Genomic DNA, 18,721 nt, shown 5'->3' with positions numbered 1-18,721 from the left:
CTAATTTCGGTAAATAATTAATTTTTGCTTTCGACTCTTTATTTCAAGGTCGTTGCCCGTAATTCTTTTTTTCTGCCGATTTTTTCGTCTTTCCCCTATTTAAAGCATAAAAAATAGTTGGATTCCGTTTTCTAAGACTGGTCAGTGAATCTCTGATGTTCATATTTACTTTTGCAAGAAAAAGCATCACTTGAAACCTGCAAACAATAGTGAAATCGGCGTGTGAAGTGGAACGTCATCCGCCCCACCAACCACACCAACCAGTGACCTGACCACGGCATTATCGGCAACCAGGCTGAAATATGGCGTTTTCTTTAAGAAGACTGACGAGATATGCTTACATAAAACAGATTACTCCAGTTATTTATAGTTGCGGAATTCTACAAAATGAGAGATCAACAGTAAAGCCAAGGTATAACAACTAAGACTTTTCTTGTTGACTGCTTTACCTTTATACGGACCCATACATCGTTTACAGTGTCAGTGAACAAAGTATAACATCACAACACGGCATGCTGGGCAGTGATTGATTAATATTGATGTTTTATTGTTTAGTTATGAGCAGGTTCGCTGGCGAATATACAGCCCTAAATATCAACCTCCAACCGTCAGTAAAATAGACCTCGAACAACTTCCTCCTGAAGATGACATCAGGAATTTCAGCCCAATCGAAGCAGCTAAAATAGATGAACACACAGGATTTTACGATGATCTTCTTGTTAAGTAAATACACCTTCCGTTTATTAAGATCATGTAAAATGTTCTACTGTTCCATAAATGTTTGTTCTATTCTGTTTTAAGAAAATTCACTAATATTGTGATGAGAAAGGGAAGAAAATTACTGGCTCGAAGTTTAATGTCTAAGGTATTCACGCAAGTTATGAGAATTCAGTGCTAGAAATCTGCTGTCTGTATCCCCCACACCTTGCACTTTCAATCAGATCATCCAGACTTGACCAAATATCTGAGCAGGGTGGGTACAGGCAAATGATTGAAACCTGAATCAGACCATACACTAATATCAGCATCCATAATTTTCTTCAGGCTTTCGAAAATATAAAAAGGATACAAATAGAAAAATATCACAAATGTACGACGGATGAAGAAAGGGAACAGATAGAACTGAATCCTGTAAAAATACTTTATGAGGCGGTGGAGAATTGTCGACCTGCTTTAAGACTGATGAAAGTAATGAAAGGTGGAGTCGTATACGAGGTAAAACACCACCCCACCAGGTGTCACTAGTGGTTCTACGCTTCGAAAACTTCTACTTTTCAATTAAATTTTGATCACCTTTTCTCATTAGTAAAGCAACGTTCAGTGAAATCTATTCTATGCACTGGAAAATTGGAAAAGTCAGTAATAGAAATACGCACGATATTTGAATTAGAGTGTGAATTGAAAAATATGTATTACGCAGTGCATTGCGCCCTCTGGTATGTGCCACCAGTATCTCATTGATTTATTTTCCTATGATTCAGGTTCCAGTCGCCTGTCCGCAAAAGCTCCAAACTTTTAAATCGATAAACTGGATTATTGAATCGAGTAAAGATAAGGATAGAAATACCAGATTCCACGATAAGCTGGCCTGGGAACTTTTAGAGGCTGCCAAAAATGAGGTACGAAATGACCAGTGTTTGACTATTTTCATGCAGTGGATGTTTTTGTAATGTATTTAATTGTGAATGTTTTTCAGGGTCGAAGCGTCAGGAAAAAGCAAGATTTACACAGACAATGTGAAGCTAATCGGGCTTACGCTCATTTCAGATGGTGATCAAACTTTTTAACATGTATCAAATTAATTAATTAAAATATCAGTGCGAATTTAAATTATAAAAATTGTTGTGATATTTTGGATTTCTCTGATGATGGAATGAATGTACTGTAGTGAGGTTTAGGAATGGGGATTCCTACTCTATTGGCTGCTTCTATCAGGTTTACAGGTTATATGCTACAATGGGTGTATTCTGATCAAAATAAATACTACAGGAGAGGATTACGGAACCAGTAGAGACCAATCAAAACCTGCCTTACTGAGAGCGAGGATTATATCTTAAATAAAAAGTACCATGAGAATTGTCATTTCTATGCAACCACTTGAGACAGACATCATCATCATGCATCTTAGCTCGGCCGGGTGGCCATTGAGGCAACACAGTTCTCCACACAGCTTTCCTCGACTCAGAACGCTGTGCTAGCCAGAGTAATGGGCCAAGGCTTATTCCGGTGCACTCCTTAATTTCATCCAGCCGTATTCAGCATGGGTGGCCCCTCGTTCTCCTGCCTCCTACAGAGCCATGCTGAATGATATGAGCAAGAGAACCCTTCGCTCTCATGATAGTCAAAACACATGTAACTAATTTACAGACTTTAATTTAATGAAAACTCTGTTTATTTTACATTTAACATATCTATAATACAAACATATACAAACACTTTCATAAATTGAAAAATAACCATTAATTACTTCGGTCAGGATTTCTTCAGATCTTCCTCTGGAGTAAATCCTAATTTACTGAAATCTTCTTTTTTCATCAGATTACTGAAATCACGAAATAACATATCAAACAAAAGCTGCAACAGCTTGGATATGAATTGAAGAAGGACAGACACTTACCGGTCCATTCTACATTGTAAATAGTCTTTCGATTGTTCGCGACAACTTGAATTTTGCATTTCATTCTCACGTAAACATCTCATATATTTCATCATAAACAGTTTGCATTCACCTGAAATGAAAATAATGATAAATCGAAGTGTTTCTCTTCGACCCTTATCCAAATGTAGGTCGCAGATTAGGATAGCATTTCCAGTAACCGGACTGTGGCCATGCGAATAAACCCTGACTCTATCCATAAATGAAAAAAGATGAATCTGAAATGAGATCCCCCTGAACTAGAACGTGTGAAATAATATTTTCAGTCAGATTTAGAAAAAAAGTTATCAGTAGATATCAAATTATGAAATCAATTGTGAATCATACATTACCATCATGATCTAACGGAAAGCTTCCTTTATCTGGAGGCTTGGTCTGAAATCTTTTCTGATTGAATGTGATTCCAGTGGACATTTTTGTACATGTACATGTATGCAAGTGTATATGTTTAGGATGATTCTTGGAACCGCCGCTAGGCGCGCTTTCAAACCTGTCACATAAAATTATGTGATAGAAGAAATATGTATTTTCCATAGGCTTTCCATAGGTTTCGTTGTCTAGTGAAATGAGAAATAAAACGAAATGAATTAAGCAGGAGAGGAATTTTTAACATATACCTTTCAAAATCTTCGATTACAGCCGCAACAAACGAGTTGATATCTTCACGAATCGTTGCGACATAGTAAAACATGGCGATCTCTTCACGCCACTTCTAAACTGGAATTGCGAATCCCAATCATAAAAAATTGTTTTATTCGCCTGCTGTTTTATGTCATGACATATTGTGTCGTCTCCCAATTAGAACTCACTGATCTGTAGTCATAATGAATGCTGTTGATTCTCATTATGTCGCTGAGGAGGCGACTGAATCTATTGAAACAAGAGAAATCGCTGCTTCCTCATCTCCTCGATCTATGTCCGCCGTTGAACAGCATCCCGATTCGGTCATTGAAGATAACGATTCTCCCGAATCCGATTGGAAGTTATTTAACGCGTTCACCTCGAAACGTCATTTAGAAAAAATTGAGGGTATAAAAACATTGACGCATTCGTGGCGTATGAAAGATCGGGTAAGTTCCGAGTTATTTATTGAAACCCGGCCCTGACTTACTCAGATTCGGAATGATTGACCCTTCTGCTCTAATCCACCTAGGTTTGAAATATTACTGTACAAAACTGCGCAATTGAAATTGCATGATTGAAATGGTTTTGTTGTATTGTAGATGAAGACGGTAAGCGTGGCGCTAGTTTTATGTTTAAACGTTGGAGTTGATCCTCCAGATGTGGTTAAAACCTCTCCATGTGCTCGTATGGAATGTTGGATAGGTAAGAGGTGACTAATCCTTAAGGTTTTTACATATCAAAGAATTTCGGATTTGGTTTTTCCCGCGGGGAATATCAGGAATAAGTGATGAGTGAAGAGTGGCACAAGGAAACTCTTGAAAACAAACAGCCCGCACTCTACTGAGGATATCGTATGATAATCAAGAGAATACTAGTTTATTCTGGGAATTTCAAGGAAATATCAGGGAATTTCTGGATTTCCCAATATGTAAGAACACTGAATGAGTCTGAAGTCTCACAGACTGTAGGCCTACATATGTATTTGTATATGTTTTAGACCCACTGTCGATGAGTCCTCAGAAATCATTAGAAGCGATCGGCGCAAATTTACAAAAACAATATGAAAGATGGCAGCCACGAGCTCGATATAAACAGAGTCTCGACCCGACTGTCGAAGAGGTGAAAAAACTCTGTACGTCGTTACGCAGAAATGCAAAGGTATTTGAAATAAGTATCTCGAGCCCAATCCAAGCCCTGGCTCCAATGCCGTCCTAGCTGATTGATGAAATATACAAATCCTATGGGTTTGGTTTTTACAGGAAGAAAGAGTTCTATTCCATTATAATGGACACGGTGTTCCAAAACCAACAATGAATGGTGAAATTTGGGTATTCAATAAGGTATACAGTGAATTTCCACATAATCATGATATCAGGATAAAAATTACCTGCGATTTATTATGGCATGTATTGTCTATTTTGTAGACGTATACACAGTATATACCGCTGTCGGTGTATGATCTACAGACGTGGATGTTGTGTCCGTCTATTTACGTTTACGACTGCTCCAATGCTGGAGTTATTATAGAATCATTCAAACAATTTCAACTCCAACGAGAACAAGAAATAGAGGTCAGTTAAGAAAATCAACTTCTTGAAAAACCTGAAAACGGAAAACTCAGGGAGTCAGAAAAATCTTGAAATGGAAAATTCTGGGAATATGGATAGTGCTACTGACCAAACATTTGTTAATCAATGAAAATTTTGTGAAGAAAAGGGCGACACCCTGTACTGTAATTGAAATGAATGAATTTGTGTAAGAATATGCCAGTATTATATTTTGTAGTTGGCTATGATGAACAATCGAACAAATGGTCAAACAACGCAACCAGTATCGGTGAAGAACTGTATACAGCTAGCAGCGTGTAGTCCTAATGAATTATTACCGATGAATCCTGAATTACCGGCAGATTTATTCACTTCATGTTTGACTACACCGATTAAAATAGCTCTTCGTTGGTGAGTCTTTGGTCAGAAAAATTTGTCGAAATAATCTTAGGGAAAAGTAAAATCTCACGCTGAGAGGCAGATTTGCTTCTATGAGTTCAAGTTAATGATTTAATGTTTCAACTTGTCTTAATAGTCATTATCAGGAATATTGATGTTATGACAGAATTATGCGATACATATACACAATACAGAACAAAGAGATTAATTCAGAATAAGTGATAATATACAGCATAGAAACAATTAAAAACTAATTATTTTAAATTTTGTCAAAATTGAAGTTTTACCTGGATTTCTCATTATAATCTAGGTATGTTTTACAAAACACTAAGAAATTGGTTCCCGGAATCTCGTTAGAGCTGATAGAAAAGTAAGTGAATTTCTCCATAATCGCAGTCTCTGAAATTGCTATAATGTGATGATCTTAGTCGGTAAAAATGAAAAATATGTTGTATTTGAAGGATACCTGGACAGTTGAATGATAGACGTACTATGTTAGGAGAATTGAATTGGATATTTACAGCTATCACTGATACGATAGCATGGAATACTCTACCTCGAGGTAAATAACTGAATATATTGGTTTCAATTGATAATTGACTATCTTTGATTCATTTGAAAGAAAAGACTCACAATTAGAGAGAAGTAACATTTTGAATCAATTCTATTCTATGAGTTCTGAAAATGAAAACAGAATGATATTAACTTTCACCTGAATTGAGGTGAAATGTCAAATGATCTGTTCGTTTCACACCCAGTCCAGGGTGTGATAGATCTGTGATTATTATCGATTGATATTCATTTCATTCATCATTTCAGACTTGTTTCAAAAATTGTTCCGTCAGGATTTACTCGTCGCGAGTTTATTTCGTAATTTCCTTCTTGCTGAACGGATCATGCGTTCATATAACTGTACGCCGGTTTCAAATCCGAAATTACCACCGACTTATCAGCATTCTATTTGGTAAGTGACGCCAATAAGACGCTTTCAGGGTCCTTACAGATCAGGAAAAATCAGGGACTTCTGACCTTTCTTTAAAATCAAGGAATTTTGCTGGTGATGAGTGGCAAATTGAAGCGTTTAGAAGAAACAGTCCCATCGAGGATATTTTATGATTTAATCAAAGTAATTTTGGTCAAGGGTCAGGAAAATATTACTGAATTTTGGATTCCCTGATCTGTAAGAACCCTGTGCTTTTCAATGATACGGATGAGAATATTTTCATTTCTAATTTTCTCTTTCTAGGCAAGCATGGGATTTAACATTAGATCTGTGTTTGTCACAACTTCCTGCTATACTCGATGAAGGCGCTACGTTCCGTCACAGTCCGTTCTTCGCTGAACAATTAACGGCTTTCCAGGTTTGGCTATCTTACGGTTCAGAAGCTCGCAGTCCACCGGAACAATTACCTATCGTGCTTCAGGTAGAATTAGTGCAAAAAATCAAATTCATACAGCAATATTGCCTGCTGGATGATGGATGTATTTCAGCTCCTGATCTTTGGTTTCCTAAGTCTAGTTAGTTATTTTATTTCGTTAAAGGTATTACTGAGTCAGGTTCATCGTTTACGCGCGTTAGAATTGCTCGGTCGTTTTCTGGATCTCGGACCTTGGGCTGTCAGTCTGGTTAGTACTAATGAGATCAAGTCATTTCGCAGTAATTTTATGCTGAACCGTTATCCTAAATCCTGATATTATTTTGTGTGCTATAAGGCATTGCAAATGTATGTAACTGTTTTTCAATTTTCCAGGCTTTGTCAGTCGGTATCTTCCCGTATGTGTTGAAATTGTTACAAAGTTCTGCACGAGAATTACGACCTTTACTCGTGTTTATATGGGCGAAAATATTAGCAGTTGACACCGTAAGTTAGCACTGATCATTTCGAATGTAGTTTTGCTGATTTTTGTTGAGAGACAATTTGAATAACTGACTGAACTTTTTATTTCGTTGTAGTCATGTCAGGCAGATCTCGTCAAAGACAACGGACACAAATATTTCTTACAAGTTTTAGCAGATCCATATATGCCGGTAAGAAGAGTTCAAATAGATCAAGATTTTGTCTTCAAATCGCATAAAGTTACACGATCGTACCATTTATCTAATTTCAGTCTGAACACAGAACTATGGCAGCGTTTGTACTCGCAATCATTGTTAATGATTACCCGACCGGGCAGGAGGCAGCTTTACAAGGCAGTCTGATAGCTATTTGTTTAGAACATTTCTCTGATTCTCAAGCTCTACTACGCCAGTGGCTGACTCTGTGTTTAGCCAAGGTACGATTCAATTTTGATGATAGTAATTAATAAGTAATGGTGATTGCTGCGCTTTACAATAATCACAATAAAGACATTATGCATAATAAGATACCTAAAATACTAAGGTAAAAGACTCCAATATTATTAGGGTAAAACTAAATATCTAGAAAGACTGTGGAAATAAGATTTCCTAAAAGTATGAACATAACCTGGGTTGATTTTCTTAACCCTTGATTTCTCCACGAGTTGTAAATGTGTTGATGTTTATCTTACAGATCTGGACAAACTTTGACGCAGCGCGATGGACCGGTGTTCGCAATAGCGCTCAAGAGAAAATCTATGAACTACTGAAAGATCCAGAACCCGAGGTATTCACAGTTTAAACACTCACTTTGCCGTCAACAAATCAGTTTCTGAATATTGTATATATTGTATTACGATTTTTCTTTATCTCCTTTTTAACAAAATTGTATAACATGTTTAACATAAATATGTATAGTTGTTTATATAGGCCTGAAAAAGGGCAATAGGCAAGCCTCAGGGCTGTACTCGAGTGGAGGTTCATTGTCCCCAAAGATAGAATAGATTGAAAATTGATGATGATGGTGAAAAAGTTGAAGATGATATGATATATATAATATTAAATAATAATAAACAGAGATACTTACAGTTTCAATGATAGAAAATGATTGATGTTGATAATTAGGAATGACCATATGAATAATAAAGTACATGTATATATATATATATATTGTATCGTTAGGTGCGAGCTGCAGGAGTACACGCGCTTGGTAGTTTTGTGAATAACAGCGGTCAGGAGCGCACCGATCACGCTAATACTATCGATCACGGCGTTGGTATGACGCTATTAAGCATCGTCAGTGATGGAAGTCCGTTCGTTCGTCAGGTAAAATTCCCGATGATTATCATCATGGAAAAGTCGAGGAATTTTCTTTTCTTTATAGAAGTCAGAGAATAGTCCGGGAATTTTATGAAAATGCTAAAAGTTAGGGAAATTTGCTGAGATGGCCAGATTGTGCAAAAAATCCAACAGTGTCTGTTTAAGTCTTACATATTTGACCGTGATAATTCATTGAATTCTTAGCAGATCAGGTCAGGTTTTGTTATGAATGTTTCTGTGATTTTCAGGAATTGGTCGTTGCACTGGCTGGACTCGTGATGCAGTTTGAGAATTCATTCACCGCCGTTGCGTATCAACTGCTCGAAGAGGAACGTCAGAATCAGAATAACCCGGTCGTAGCAGCTGTAGCCCCCGGTGGGTGGAATGTCGTATCTAACGCTTCAACAGGTTTGCAGTCTACACCGTATTCTAACTGTTTTAATTTCAATACAAAAGCTCCCCGCCACGCTGTTTACAAATTACAATATTCAGTCAATCAAACTTTGAATACAGCTGTGGGCTAGAATGAGATTTGAAATCTGAATTTGATTTGAGTTCTCATAAATAGATGGGTTAAAAGGTAGAGTAAGAGGGAGTCTCTCTGGGCAGTTTAACAATTGATGAATTGAGTCCATGTTGTAACTATGATATAAAATGCCACACTAAGATGACTATTAGGATAAAGTTGAAACATTGAATAAACTACTAGCTCAAAGAAACATCTCGGACTCTATTTTATTTCTTAGTGTGATATTTTATATGATACTCTACCCGGTATATTGAATTTGAATCTAATTTATTGATTGGTTTGATGTTTGAATTTACCCTTTTACTCTGTCTCTGGTATTAACTGTGTAACCTTGCACATTCACATGAAAGTCATCACAACACAAACATGATATACATATTATAGACTACTTCAAATACCGTACAGCTGAGACACTCTTTGAAATTGATATCTGACTTTTTGAACCCAGTTAAAATTCAGTAATGTTCTAGTCATATGCTGATAGAACGGTAATTGAAACAGTGCTGGTGTTAGTGTGAGTGGTTTTTACTGGTTTGTTACATAGGTTTTTGGGGATTGATCACATGATTATGATTATTTGCTCTATACTATTATATTCTATACCTATTGATAATTTGCTTGCTAGAATTATTGGAAATGCGTATACTGAATTATCCAAGTCAAACGCCAGGTTTGTAAAAGCAATCTTGATTTATTTTGTTCGCTCTTGTTCCGTGATTGGCTTCATGTTTGTTTATGCTTTTGCCATCAGTTTTCAAATCAAACCTCCAAAAATCTCAAAATGCTTGCTGCAATATGTTTCATCGATAAGATCGATCATCAATAATAGAAATTCCAGAAAACTTTGCTTAGTCACCATGAAAAACTAAACTAAATGCATTTACTGATCTTATTGAATAATATGTCCGCATGTCGCTTGTCTGCATGTTACAGAAAACCTAGTTGGTATCGGGTCGACTCTGAATGTACCGGGTATAAAAAAGAGTTCATCAAGATCCAGTCTTAAAGGCATGTTGACTGCGAGTCCAAGTAAGTTGATAAAATCTTTCTTAATGATTTGGCAAAAGATTTACTGGTATTGTAATCATTAATCAAGAAAAATGGCTTAGATTAATTATAAGTTCATTCAGCCATTGATAAGATATCACTATTGTACAGTCAACCTCTGATATACAGCCCATATTGATATCAGACCACATTTGACTAGCTCCAAGACAAAATACAGATCCATCTATTCTGGTCGATCCATCTTTTCTGGTCGATCCATCTTTTCTGGTCGATCCATCTTTCCTGGTATAGTCTATCATAATCTATCTCTGTCTCTTTCTGTAAGGTACTGGTATGAATCCTCTATCGAACCTCAGCGGAAGTGGAAGTTTCGACAGTTCGTCGGGAAGCGCTGAAAATCTACCGGTTCTCGCGATCAAACGGGTCGCGTCTGCCTCATCAATCAGTTCAATGTTAGGAGCGAGTTATAGTAATATTTACACTTCAGTGTGGAAACATTTACTACAGTTAACTAACGACCCTCATCCTAGAGTTCATGAAATGGCGAAATCACTGGTGAATACTATAAAACTAAAGGTAAATTATGATTTTTATTAACGTCATTAGAGAAGCCAGTTAAATCACATCTGCAGTCAAGATATCTCTTAGTTCCGGTTCTGCTATCATTTCCACTATGAGTTACCTTATAGCTGATCCTTCTGATTCACTGTTTGATATTTGCGCTCTGGTAATAAATCATAAGAACGCAGTAACTGATCATGATTTTGCTCTTTTGAGAAAATGCTCTCGGTTTCATCTGATTTAATTGTTCAAAACTGTTTCTTGCTGCTACAGGCAACTACTTCAAAACCTAGTAAAGCTATGCAGCTACAGTCGAGTCAGGAGATGGCATCATTATCCGCTCCATCTAGTCCATCAAATAAACCAGTTACAATGCAAATAGGGTAAGCATGAATCTTCTGATACTACAAATGGGTACCAATAGAAATCTTGAACGAACATTTGTTTATTGATATTTTCAGAGATACACCACCGAAAGGAAATGGTTTTCCGTTGGAGACTGAAAGGGCGTATAACAAATTGAATTTCAATTATGAGAGACGGGGGTCACGTGATCTGTCGAGGCCGTTATATCTGGATATGAGACGAGGCTCGATGCAAGTCGGAATGGAAGATGTGAGGAAAGGTTTGAAAGGACCGGTGGCAGCTGCAGCAAACCTATCGCATACACCTTACTCAGCTCAGTTCTCACGATCGAGGAAGATATTCGATAAAGGTCCAAGCATGGTGAGCGCGAGTATTCCTCAATTTATCAGTAACAGCTTACCATTGAGGAAACACTCCGAATGCGAGTTGTAAAAAGATGATATAAAATCTCACACCGAGAATGAATGGAGTTTGAAATGTTTCCTTGAGCTAAAACTTATGTTTCATCTAATCTTCTGCAATCTTCTGTGATATACAGCATAAAACTAGTTACAAACTAAACAAATTATTGATGCAAAGCTGTTATTTACAGATTGATGAAAAAGATGAAGATTTACACATGAACCAAACGAAACATCAAGTAACTGTGTCAACGGAATTCTTCCCGTGGTGCTGTAAACATTTCTCGGAATCAGTGATGCGTTTACCCGATAATCAGGACACAGAATCAAGAACGCATCATAATAAATCGTGGCGTTACGAACGCAACGCGAAGGTTCGCTCTGCCGCGAAAAGTGAGCAGCGTAGAGCAGGTGAGTGCTTCTTCCGAGTTTCATATCATTTAAAACTGTTAACCACTCATGAGACACTTTGAATCCGTCAATCATATAAGAACACCTCAAGAAAATTAGAGTCCAAAATGTTTAATTGAGCAGTTAGTAGTTTATTCATAGTTTCGACTTTATCCTAATAATCATCTTCAGGAAATCTCTTTTAATGACAAAATTATGAGCTCTATATACAATCCAGAATAAAGAAATGATTTAGGAAATCAGATATGATACAAACTAGGGATGATATACAGCGTAAAAATACTTAACGAACGAAACAAATTTAAGCAGAGCATACTATCAAAAATAAAACTGTTGCATTTAAATTATGGCTGCAGGATTTAATCGTTTGGACGATCAGATATTTATTAATCGGAACCAGTTCACTCCAACTGTGATTAAATTTCACCCGTATGAGACGTACATGGCAGTCGCTGATAAAGAGGGAGTCAGGTATTTATTTCATACCATCAGACAACAGGTTCCTTACGAATCGGGGAATTTGTATTTTTGTTGTCTTGTGGTACTTGTTGGTGATCAAGGAACCTCTTGATCTGAAACAGATCTATTGCTGAGGATATTTTATAATCTAATCACAGAATTTTTGGTTAAGGATTAGGGAAAGAGGATGTAAAATATCAGGGAATTTTGGATTCCCTGATCTGTAAGGACACTGAGACATATTTAAACCACTTTTATCACTGATATCAACTTTCAATGATTGACTGTGTGTTGATTGTAGTATGTGGGAATGGGAACAAGGAACCAGAGTAGATTATCTAGTCAACCATAATCCGAAGAATAGTCGTATAACCGCTATGGACTTCATTAACGCTCATGATAAGAGTCTTCTACTGGTCGGGTCTGGTAAGTGTCTTAAGAGTTCCTTCGTAATGAACAAAATGACAAAACCTCTGCATCCAAATAAAGAAATAAGTGACAGTTGAACAGAGTTGCCAACTTTTCCTGAATATCAGTATTTTGTTACTTTTTATCCAGACAAATGCTGATATGATGCGTACAGAAATATGAAAGATGTTACTGACGGTCTTACCATTGATTACTGATATTATTTGAACGTTTTCATTTGTATTTCAATGAAATGTTCCTGAAAAAAATTCAACCATGGTTGAATGATCTGGAAGATGGTACGGTTGAAGTTGTATTATTTCAGATGATGGCAGTGTTAGAATATGGAGAGATTATTGTTCAATGTTTGGATCGGGTCAGAAACTGGTCACCGCTTGGCAGGCGTTGTCGGATATGCTACCTTCAAATCGTGGTTCCGGTTTAGTTTTGAATTGGGAACAACAAAGTGGAATTCTGCTCGCTTCCGGCGACGTACGTCACATACGTGTATGGGACGTACAGAAAGAGTTGAAAGTTCAGGTGAGAATTCACAAAGTGAACGAGGAATCTTTATATGAAATAAATGCTCATATTAATATGGATCTCAACACACTAGGCGCCATTCAGGGCATATTTAGCAGGTTCCCCTCAACCTACTGAGTACTGAGCGCCACTGGGCATTATTAGCAGGCTCCCCTCAAAGTCAGAGAAGCCAGAAAGAAGAACCTCCTACCCAGATTCGAGTTCATGAACTGTAGATTCGGTGACTAATGTATTGAATTGTTTCTAATATTTAGGATATTCCTACCGGTGCTGATAGTTGTGTTACTAGTTTAACTTGTGATTCATTCGGTCAGTCTCTGATGATTGCTGGCTGCGGAGATGGATCCGTCAGATTGTACGATAGACGTCTCTCATCAGCTGAATGTCGCGTAATGACATTAAGAGAACACAGCGGCTGGGTCGTTAAAGTGCATTTACAAAAGAGCTCCGTAGGAAAAATTATTAGTGCCAGGTACGTGTGTGCATGTGTTATATACATAGTTCGGTGTTAGTAGTCATTTTATTTGATACTCCTGTGTTTACCAATATGGGAAATAACTGTGGTGAACTGATATAATTCTAGTAAACAAATAAAAACCCACAGTAGATCTGTAGAAAATGTTTATTTTCTAACAGTTTCGAGATTAATTCTAAACCTCATCTTCAGAGGAACAAAAAAAAATGGGAAGATGGGATAATAATATAGATGTCCAAAATCATGATTGGTGATAATAAAAAGGTGTGATATACATTTAAGTGCTAGGTTAACTGGGTTTTGGGGTATGACAGGGATATATTTAGGTAACTAGGTCTGGACAGGTGAAGTGTCAATCAATTGGAATACAGTATTACACGGTAGTTTATGTTATTTGATATTTTAGTGTTGGTGGTGATGTTCGATTTTGGGATCCACGTTTTGCTGAATCAGTGAAAACGATTTCTACTAGTCAGGGTCTTACAGCTTTAGAGATTCATCAGTTTGCTGATGTATTATCCTGGTAAGTGATTACACATCTCGGATGTGATGATGACTAAAAGATGATGTGATGATGACTGATATTTTCATGTGCGTTGATCGTTGTTATTTTTCAGTGGATATTTGAATCAACTGATTACTGTGTTTAACCAATCCGGTGATACTTTGAGTACGATTAAGTATCACGATGGATTTATGGGTCAACGAATTGGTCCAATCAGCTGCATGGCATTCCATCCATATCGAGTAGGTTTTGACTGGCAGTAGTAATTATGAGCATTTGAGAGTATGAAAGAATTTCTAATATATCGATGTATTTTGTATCAATAGGTGAAACTAGCTGCTGGTAGTACCGATGGTTTCATATCCGTTTATTCAACTTCTGAATGGAAACGATGATATTAGAAGAATCATAGATGTGCATTAAGTATACGCTGACTGACGACAAACACCTGTGGGCTATAAGACAACTACCTGTACCTGTCATCCCTGCTGGAGGCTATGAGACAACTACCTACCATCCCCAACTGATATTATGCTTGCTTTGATCTAAATGTACTTGCAAAATATTTGAACTTTGAACGATTTCAGAAAAAAAAACTACATTAGTATTATTCCTGTTTTCGGTGTACATGTATATAGTACAGTTTCATGAAGTTAATCAGGAATTAAACATTGAATCATGAGAAATGAGGTCATCACGACTGACTAATCATAATTTTGTGTAACTGGCTACACATACTGTTAATATGAAATATATGTTGCAATTGTTATTGATTTTACTGTAAATTATGAATGAAATGTATTAGATTTTATTTCTAATGAATGAGGATTATGATTATCATTATTATTATTATTAATGCTTGCTCAAACGACTACCGGTTAAATATCACTTCAGGGATCCTTAGCTACTATTCTCTGTACATATGTAATATGTTTAAAATAAATTGAGTGTAAAGATTTAAATTCATTTGTTCGTCCTTTATTTTTATTCACCGCATGAGGATTTATTGTACGTCGAGAGCATCATAGCCGTTTACCTAGAACCTTATGTCTGGTGGTCCACCGAGGACCTTGGCATCATCAGATATATTTAGACACAACACCCCCTGGTGGTTCACTCAGAATTACCATCTGTATCCAGGACTGGCCTGAACCTGCAAGTTTCTCAACATGTTAAAAGTGGATGTCAACGAATTAAGCACGAGAAAAATCTTGAGCATTGATAATGCATTTTATTTGGCATCTTGATTTGATATGAAAATAGCACAAATAACAAACAATTGAAGTTGATTCCGTATTCATGTACATTTAATAATATATAATCATGCATTGATTTAAAAAATAACTTTAACAATCTAAATATTAATTTGAGATACAAATAACAAGCTTGATAGAAATCATTAAAGACAAAATTGTCCGAATATTACAAACCGTTTATCACATATTACCTGTGGAACCTTAATCTCGCAAGTTCAATTTGAGAGGAATAGTTATGAATACATTGCCTTACTTGGTGAATTTTTATTCCGACTCTTCTGAACTCTGGTGAAATATTTACAGCCGCTAGTGAATAAGAAACATCTTAGGCCGAAAAAAAATGATACCTCGTTTCTCCTTTCTGCTGAGCTTAAAAGTTGACGCTGTAGGAGAAACAAGGTATCAATTTACTTACTTTATAGTAATTACCGGTATGATGAGCACAGCAGTATATCAAATATATCACATACCAGTAACTAAAACTACTGTGAAAGTTGCGTATAGTTTGCATGGTCACAATAATATATATAATGGAATTCTATTCATCGATAGTGAATCATGTTTTTGTGGAGCCGTATTGGCTCGAAGTGTCCTGCCACTCTTGTACGTTGGCGTTATTCCTCCGATGGAAACTTTTCGATAGAAATCTCGTCGCGTTTCTACTCAGTTTAACGTACCACCTCGGTTCTCGAACGCGGTGACCATGGAAACCGAAGTTGGCGACTTCGATGTCGGGACGTCTGTTCACTCGAAAATGGTAAACGATCGCGATGATGATGGCTACGATTCCGAGACCACCGAATACAATCGGGATTACTATCGGAGCTGCGTCTAATTCCTCTACAAATATATTGAGGGACATTACAATTACCTGCAAAAACAGTTACATAATTCTAGGGCTTTAAATCAAATGTATTCTGGTAAATATACAAATCCTTTTAGTTTTAGAAACATTTCATTCATTTTACCTTTTGGATCGTAAACTTGGAAAGAAGCAGCCAAATATCGAATACTGATATCATTGAATAGAATACCATGTAGAAAGTAAATGCCGCTCTCATTAAACTGCTGTTCAATCGGAAAATTACAATTTTTATCCAAGTAAAAACACATCATTGGTCTACGTCTTTGAGTTCCTTTCTTACGGAAATTCCAACATAATGACGATGGTGGACTGAAAACAAACAAAATTTCTCAGATTACTACAGTAAAGACAGAATGTATGTGCGTGAGTGATTGAATTATGAGGTTATGGATTATGACTGGATTCGGACGGTGATGGATACAACTTATTTCCAATTCGTTCAATTAGTTTCACATGTATATACAATCTGTCACTATATAAACACAGTGTATTATCAACATCGCCTAATTCGATATCTTTACCTGCTGATTATAGTTCAATTGTTATAAGGTTGTTAAACAGTTCAATAGACATAAATAAATACAAATAATTAGTGTTATATAGACTAATATGTGACTAAGGATAAGGGGAAGATGATTAGATTCAGATGGCTGATCGACAGAAATTAGATTCTGTTAAGTTTACAAACTTAAAAGGTTCCATCATGTAAATCCCTTATTACTGTGTTTGACCGCTAATATGAAATAGTCATATTACTGGACGGTCATTGACTTACCTGCAACTACATGTCACATTCGTCTTGAAAACATTTCCAACTTTATAAAGTGACTTTTCAGGAAATTCTACGTTACTAATTGGATCTAAAATGGGAATAATCAATGATGGTTTCTGGTGAATAAGCTGTCAAACATAACATAGAGTAATATGAAATATCATATATTTTACCTTTGGCATATAAGACTTGTTTTAGATATCCAAATTTAGTGATGGGAAATCCTGGAAGTTCCTCGAATGTTGCATTAACGTATAACTCAATATTATAAACTCCAACCGTTTTTAAATGTAAGATGATCTGATTGTTTTGTGACGTTGTATTTTTTGGAGTCGATCCATTTAGATTCCATTGATACGTTAGTTTAGGTGAACTGATATCATCTCGGATGATAGCCGTCAGTGTGAATGGTGATGCTGTTGAAACTGTATCGACTTTTGGTTGTAAAGTAGATGTTCTCTGAGTAACCTTTATTCCCACATTCAGCTTATCTATCATGAAATTAAATAATCCACAAATAATGTCAATGGTAAAGATTATAAAGATTTCATCATTGAAATCACATAGACTCGTCACAGTCTCGTGTAGGCGAAAGACCTAATTTGTCATACTGGGGCCAGTTGCTCAAAGGTTGGTTAATGATAACAAGTTGTTAAATACCATAGTAACAATGAAATTTCAATTGTCACCATATCAACTATCCACTGGTTAACTCTAACCAACTTTTGAGCAACCGGCCCCTGATGTTTTGGGAAGAATTTTGGGAAGAATGATTTTCAGGCAATCGGAGTGTAATTTCAATCACAAAGAGCATGAAGATCGAGTCGTACGAAAGACCCACATTATTGAAATTAAGCAATGAAAATCCTTTATACTGACTATCTTCAGATATCTATTAGAAAAACATCTATTTTTCATTCAAACAAATCTATGAAGATGAGTAGGAAAAATCAGTTAAACTCATTTTCTTTAATAATCTTCAATATTGTGGGTTTTTTATAATAATGTAATAGCTACCTGTAAGAATGAAATACATCTTGCCCTCCGCCAGCGCTTTCGATAAAATCTGATTCTTTTTGAATACTTTCACTTGCATCGAATAATTGCCACTTTTCGTACTAACCGACTCATAAACTCTTTTATACGTCCCGGTTAAATCACCAAATGTATATCTTGGCAAAAGATCAATATCATCCCACCATCGGTATTCGAGTTCACCTGGTTTAACAGGTGCATGTTTTCCGATAAGATGCGCAGAGAATGTGACTGTCGAGTCCAGAACTGCCGGACCGGAATTATTTAATATCAATGAGTAACTCTTCTCTTCATCTAAAATAAATAAAGAACAGTTAGTAGTTCATTAGAAAATTGATGATTAACAATAATGGTAGTAGGCTCACATTAATTTTGAATTAATTAGTCTAAAAAGGATATATCAGATAACAAAATGACTGGTGGAAAGTGATGCAGATGAACCAACTCACTATAAGATAGAGATTCGTCGTTGTAAAAATCTGTCAGCGCTGCAGCTGATGATGATGATGGAGAATCAAAACTTCTGAAACTTTTTTCATCCTTTCCATCGAGTCTGTTCACCCAAATCAGAAGAATAGACCAGCACAATATTTGATACATGATTCTATGGTTCACTCAGACTGGTTCCATCAGTCTTTGTGGTTGTTGTTACGTATCATTCATACTTTATAGCGGATATTCGTCGAATTCTGTGAAGTGAAAAACGCATGTTTTACCCGCACATGCACATGTCATCGATTACAT

The 18,721-nt window shown here is 36.4% G+C and overlaps 4 protein-coding genes across 5 annotated transcripts; 2 read left to right on the top strand and 2 right to left on the bottom strand.

The window, feature by feature from the left end:
* Window positions 1-52: 52 nt before the first annotated feature.
* LOC141904055 (small ribosomal subunit protein uS7m-like) lies at window positions 53-1,824 on the top strand. Its single transcript, XM_074792504.1, has 6 exons — window positions 53-412; window positions 556-723; window positions 802-865; window positions 1,045-1,215; window positions 1,482-1,619; window positions 1,697-1,824. Exons 1-6 carry the CDS (start codon window positions 303-305, stop codon window positions 1,772-1,774), a joined length of 729 nt encoding a protein of 242 aa, XP_074648605.1. The 5' UTR covers window positions 53-302; the 3' UTR covers window positions 1,775-1,824.
* Window positions 1,825-2,392: 568 nt separating this feature from the next.
* Window positions 2,393-3,133, bottom strand: LOC141904236 (cytochrome c oxidase assembly protein COX19-like). The gene is made up of 3 exons (XM_074792800.1): window positions 2,989-3,133; window positions 2,618-2,729; window positions 2,393-2,542 (listed from the first exon to the last, which is right to left on the bottom strand). Exons 1-3 carry the CDS (start codon window positions 3,068-3,070, stop codon window positions 2,473-2,475), a joined length of 264 nt encoding a protein of 87 aa, XP_074648901.1. The 5' UTR covers window positions 3,071-3,133; the 3' UTR covers window positions 2,393-2,472.
* Window positions 3,134-3,352: 219 nt separating this feature from the next.
* LOC141903709 (regulatory-associated protein of mTOR-like) lies at window positions 3,353-14,951 on the top strand. 2 transcript variants are annotated; one of them, XM_074791951.1, is made up of 30 exons: window positions 3,353-3,726; window positions 3,880-3,982; window positions 4,278-4,438; window positions 4,540-4,620; window positions 4,705-4,851; window positions 5,066-5,238; window positions 5,537-5,596; window positions 5,688-5,788; window positions 6,046-6,190; window positions 6,473-6,650; window positions 6,769-6,852; window positions 6,978-7,088; window positions 7,181-7,255; window positions 7,336-7,500; window positions 7,758-7,850; window positions 8,246-8,389; window positions 8,632-8,791; window positions 9,538-9,582; window positions 9,846-9,941; window positions 10,246-10,496; window positions 10,755-10,864; window positions 10,943-11,207; window positions 11,440-11,659; window positions 12,016-12,130; window positions 12,420-12,544; window positions 12,852-13,066; window positions 13,324-13,541; window positions 13,951-14,067; window positions 14,162-14,291; window positions 14,376-14,951. In XM_074791951.1, the coding sequence occupies exons 1-30, from the start codon at window positions 3,481-3,483 to the stop codon at window positions 14,442-14,444; spliced, it is 4,203 nt and encodes a 1,400-aa protein (XP_074648052.1). In that variant the 5' UTR covers window positions 3,353-3,480; the 3' UTR covers window positions 14,445-14,951. The 2 variants fall into 2 exon arrangements, with proteins under 2 accessions (XP_074648052.1, XP_074648053.1); XM_074791952.1 differs by lacking the exon at window positions 9,538-9,582.
* A 346-nt stretch (window positions 14,952-15,297) lies between these two features.
* Window positions 15,298-18,693, bottom strand: LOC141903921 (uncharacterized). Its single transcript, XM_074792304.1, has 6 exons — window positions 18,427-18,693; window positions 17,960-18,271; window positions 17,116-17,433; window positions 16,946-17,030; window positions 16,274-16,479; window positions 15,298-16,145 (listed from the first exon to the last, which is right to left on the bottom strand). Exons 1-6 carry the CDS (start codon window positions 18,575-18,577, stop codon window positions 15,862-15,864), a joined length of 1,356 nt encoding a protein of 451 aa, XP_074648405.1. The 5' UTR covers window positions 18,578-18,693; the 3' UTR covers window positions 15,298-15,861.
* Between the last annotated feature and the right edge of the window lie 28 nt (window positions 18,694-18,721).

The sequence above is a fragment of the Tubulanus polymorphus genome, chromosome 4 (assembly GCF_964204645.1).
Source record: "Tubulanus polymorphus chromosome 4, tnTubPoly1.2, whole genome shotgun sequence".
NCBI lineage: Eukaryota > Metazoa > Nemertea > Palaeonemertea > Tubulaniformes > Tubulanidae > Tubulanus > Tubulanus polymorphus.
This window is presented reverse-complemented; position numbering and strand designations above follow the sequence as displayed.

What these genes read in the sequence shown, in the direction of transcription:
- LOC141904055 (XM_074792504.1), top strand. Translation starts at nt 303, where the DNA reads ATGGCGTTTTCTTTAAGAAGACTGACGAGATATGCTTACATAAAACAG. An exon ending in TACGATGATCTTCTTGTTAA is followed by an intron (nt 724 to 801) that starts GTAAATACACCT and finishes TTCTGTTTTAAG; the next exon opens with AAAATTCACTAATATTGTGA. An exon ending in TAGAGGCTGCCAAAAATGAG is followed by an intron (nt 1,620 to 1,696) that starts GTACGAAATGAC and finishes AATGTTTTTCAG; the next exon opens with GGTCGAAGCGTCAGGAAAAA.
- LOC141904236 (XM_074792800.1), bottom strand. Translation starts at nt 3,070, where the DNA reads ATGTCCACTGGAATCACATTCAATCAGAAAAGATTTCAGACCAAGCCT. An exon ending in CTTTCCGTTAGATCATGATG is followed by an intron (nt 2,730 to 2,988) that starts GTAATGTATGAT and finishes TTTTCATTTCAG; the next exon opens with GTGAATGCAAACTGTTTATG. An exon ending in TTACAATGTAGAATGGACCG is followed by an intron (nt 2,543 to 2,617) that starts GTAAGTGTCTGT and finishes TCGTGATTTCAG; the next exon opens with TAATCTGATGAAAAAAGAAG.
- LOC141903709 (XM_074791951.1), top strand. Translation starts at nt 3,481, where the DNA reads ATGAATGCTGTTGATTCTCATTATGTCGCTGAGGAGGCGACTGAATCT. An exon ending in TCGTTAGAGCTGATAGAAAA is followed by an intron (nt 5,597 to 5,687) that starts GTAAGTGAATTT and finishes TTGTATTTGAAG; the next exon opens with GATACCTGGACAGTTGAATG. An exon ending in GAAGTCCGTTCGTTCGTCAG is followed by an intron (nt 8,390 to 8,631) that starts GTAAAATTCCCG and finishes TGTGATTTTCAG; the next exon opens with GAATTGGTCGTTGCACTGGC.
- LOC141903921 (XM_074792304.1), bottom strand. Translation starts at nt 18,577, where the DNA reads ATGTATCAAATATTGTGCTGGTCTATTCTTCTGATTTGGGTGAACAGA. An exon ending in CGACGAATCTCTATCTTATA is followed by an intron (nt 18,272 to 18,426) that starts GTGAGTTGGTTC and finishes TATTTATTTTAG; the next exon opens with ATGAAGAGAAGAGTTACTCA. An exon ending in CCAAGTTTACGATCCAAAAG is followed by an intron (nt 16,146 to 16,273) that starts GTAAAATGAATG and finishes ATATATTTGTAG; the next exon opens with AGGAATTAGACGCAGCTCCG.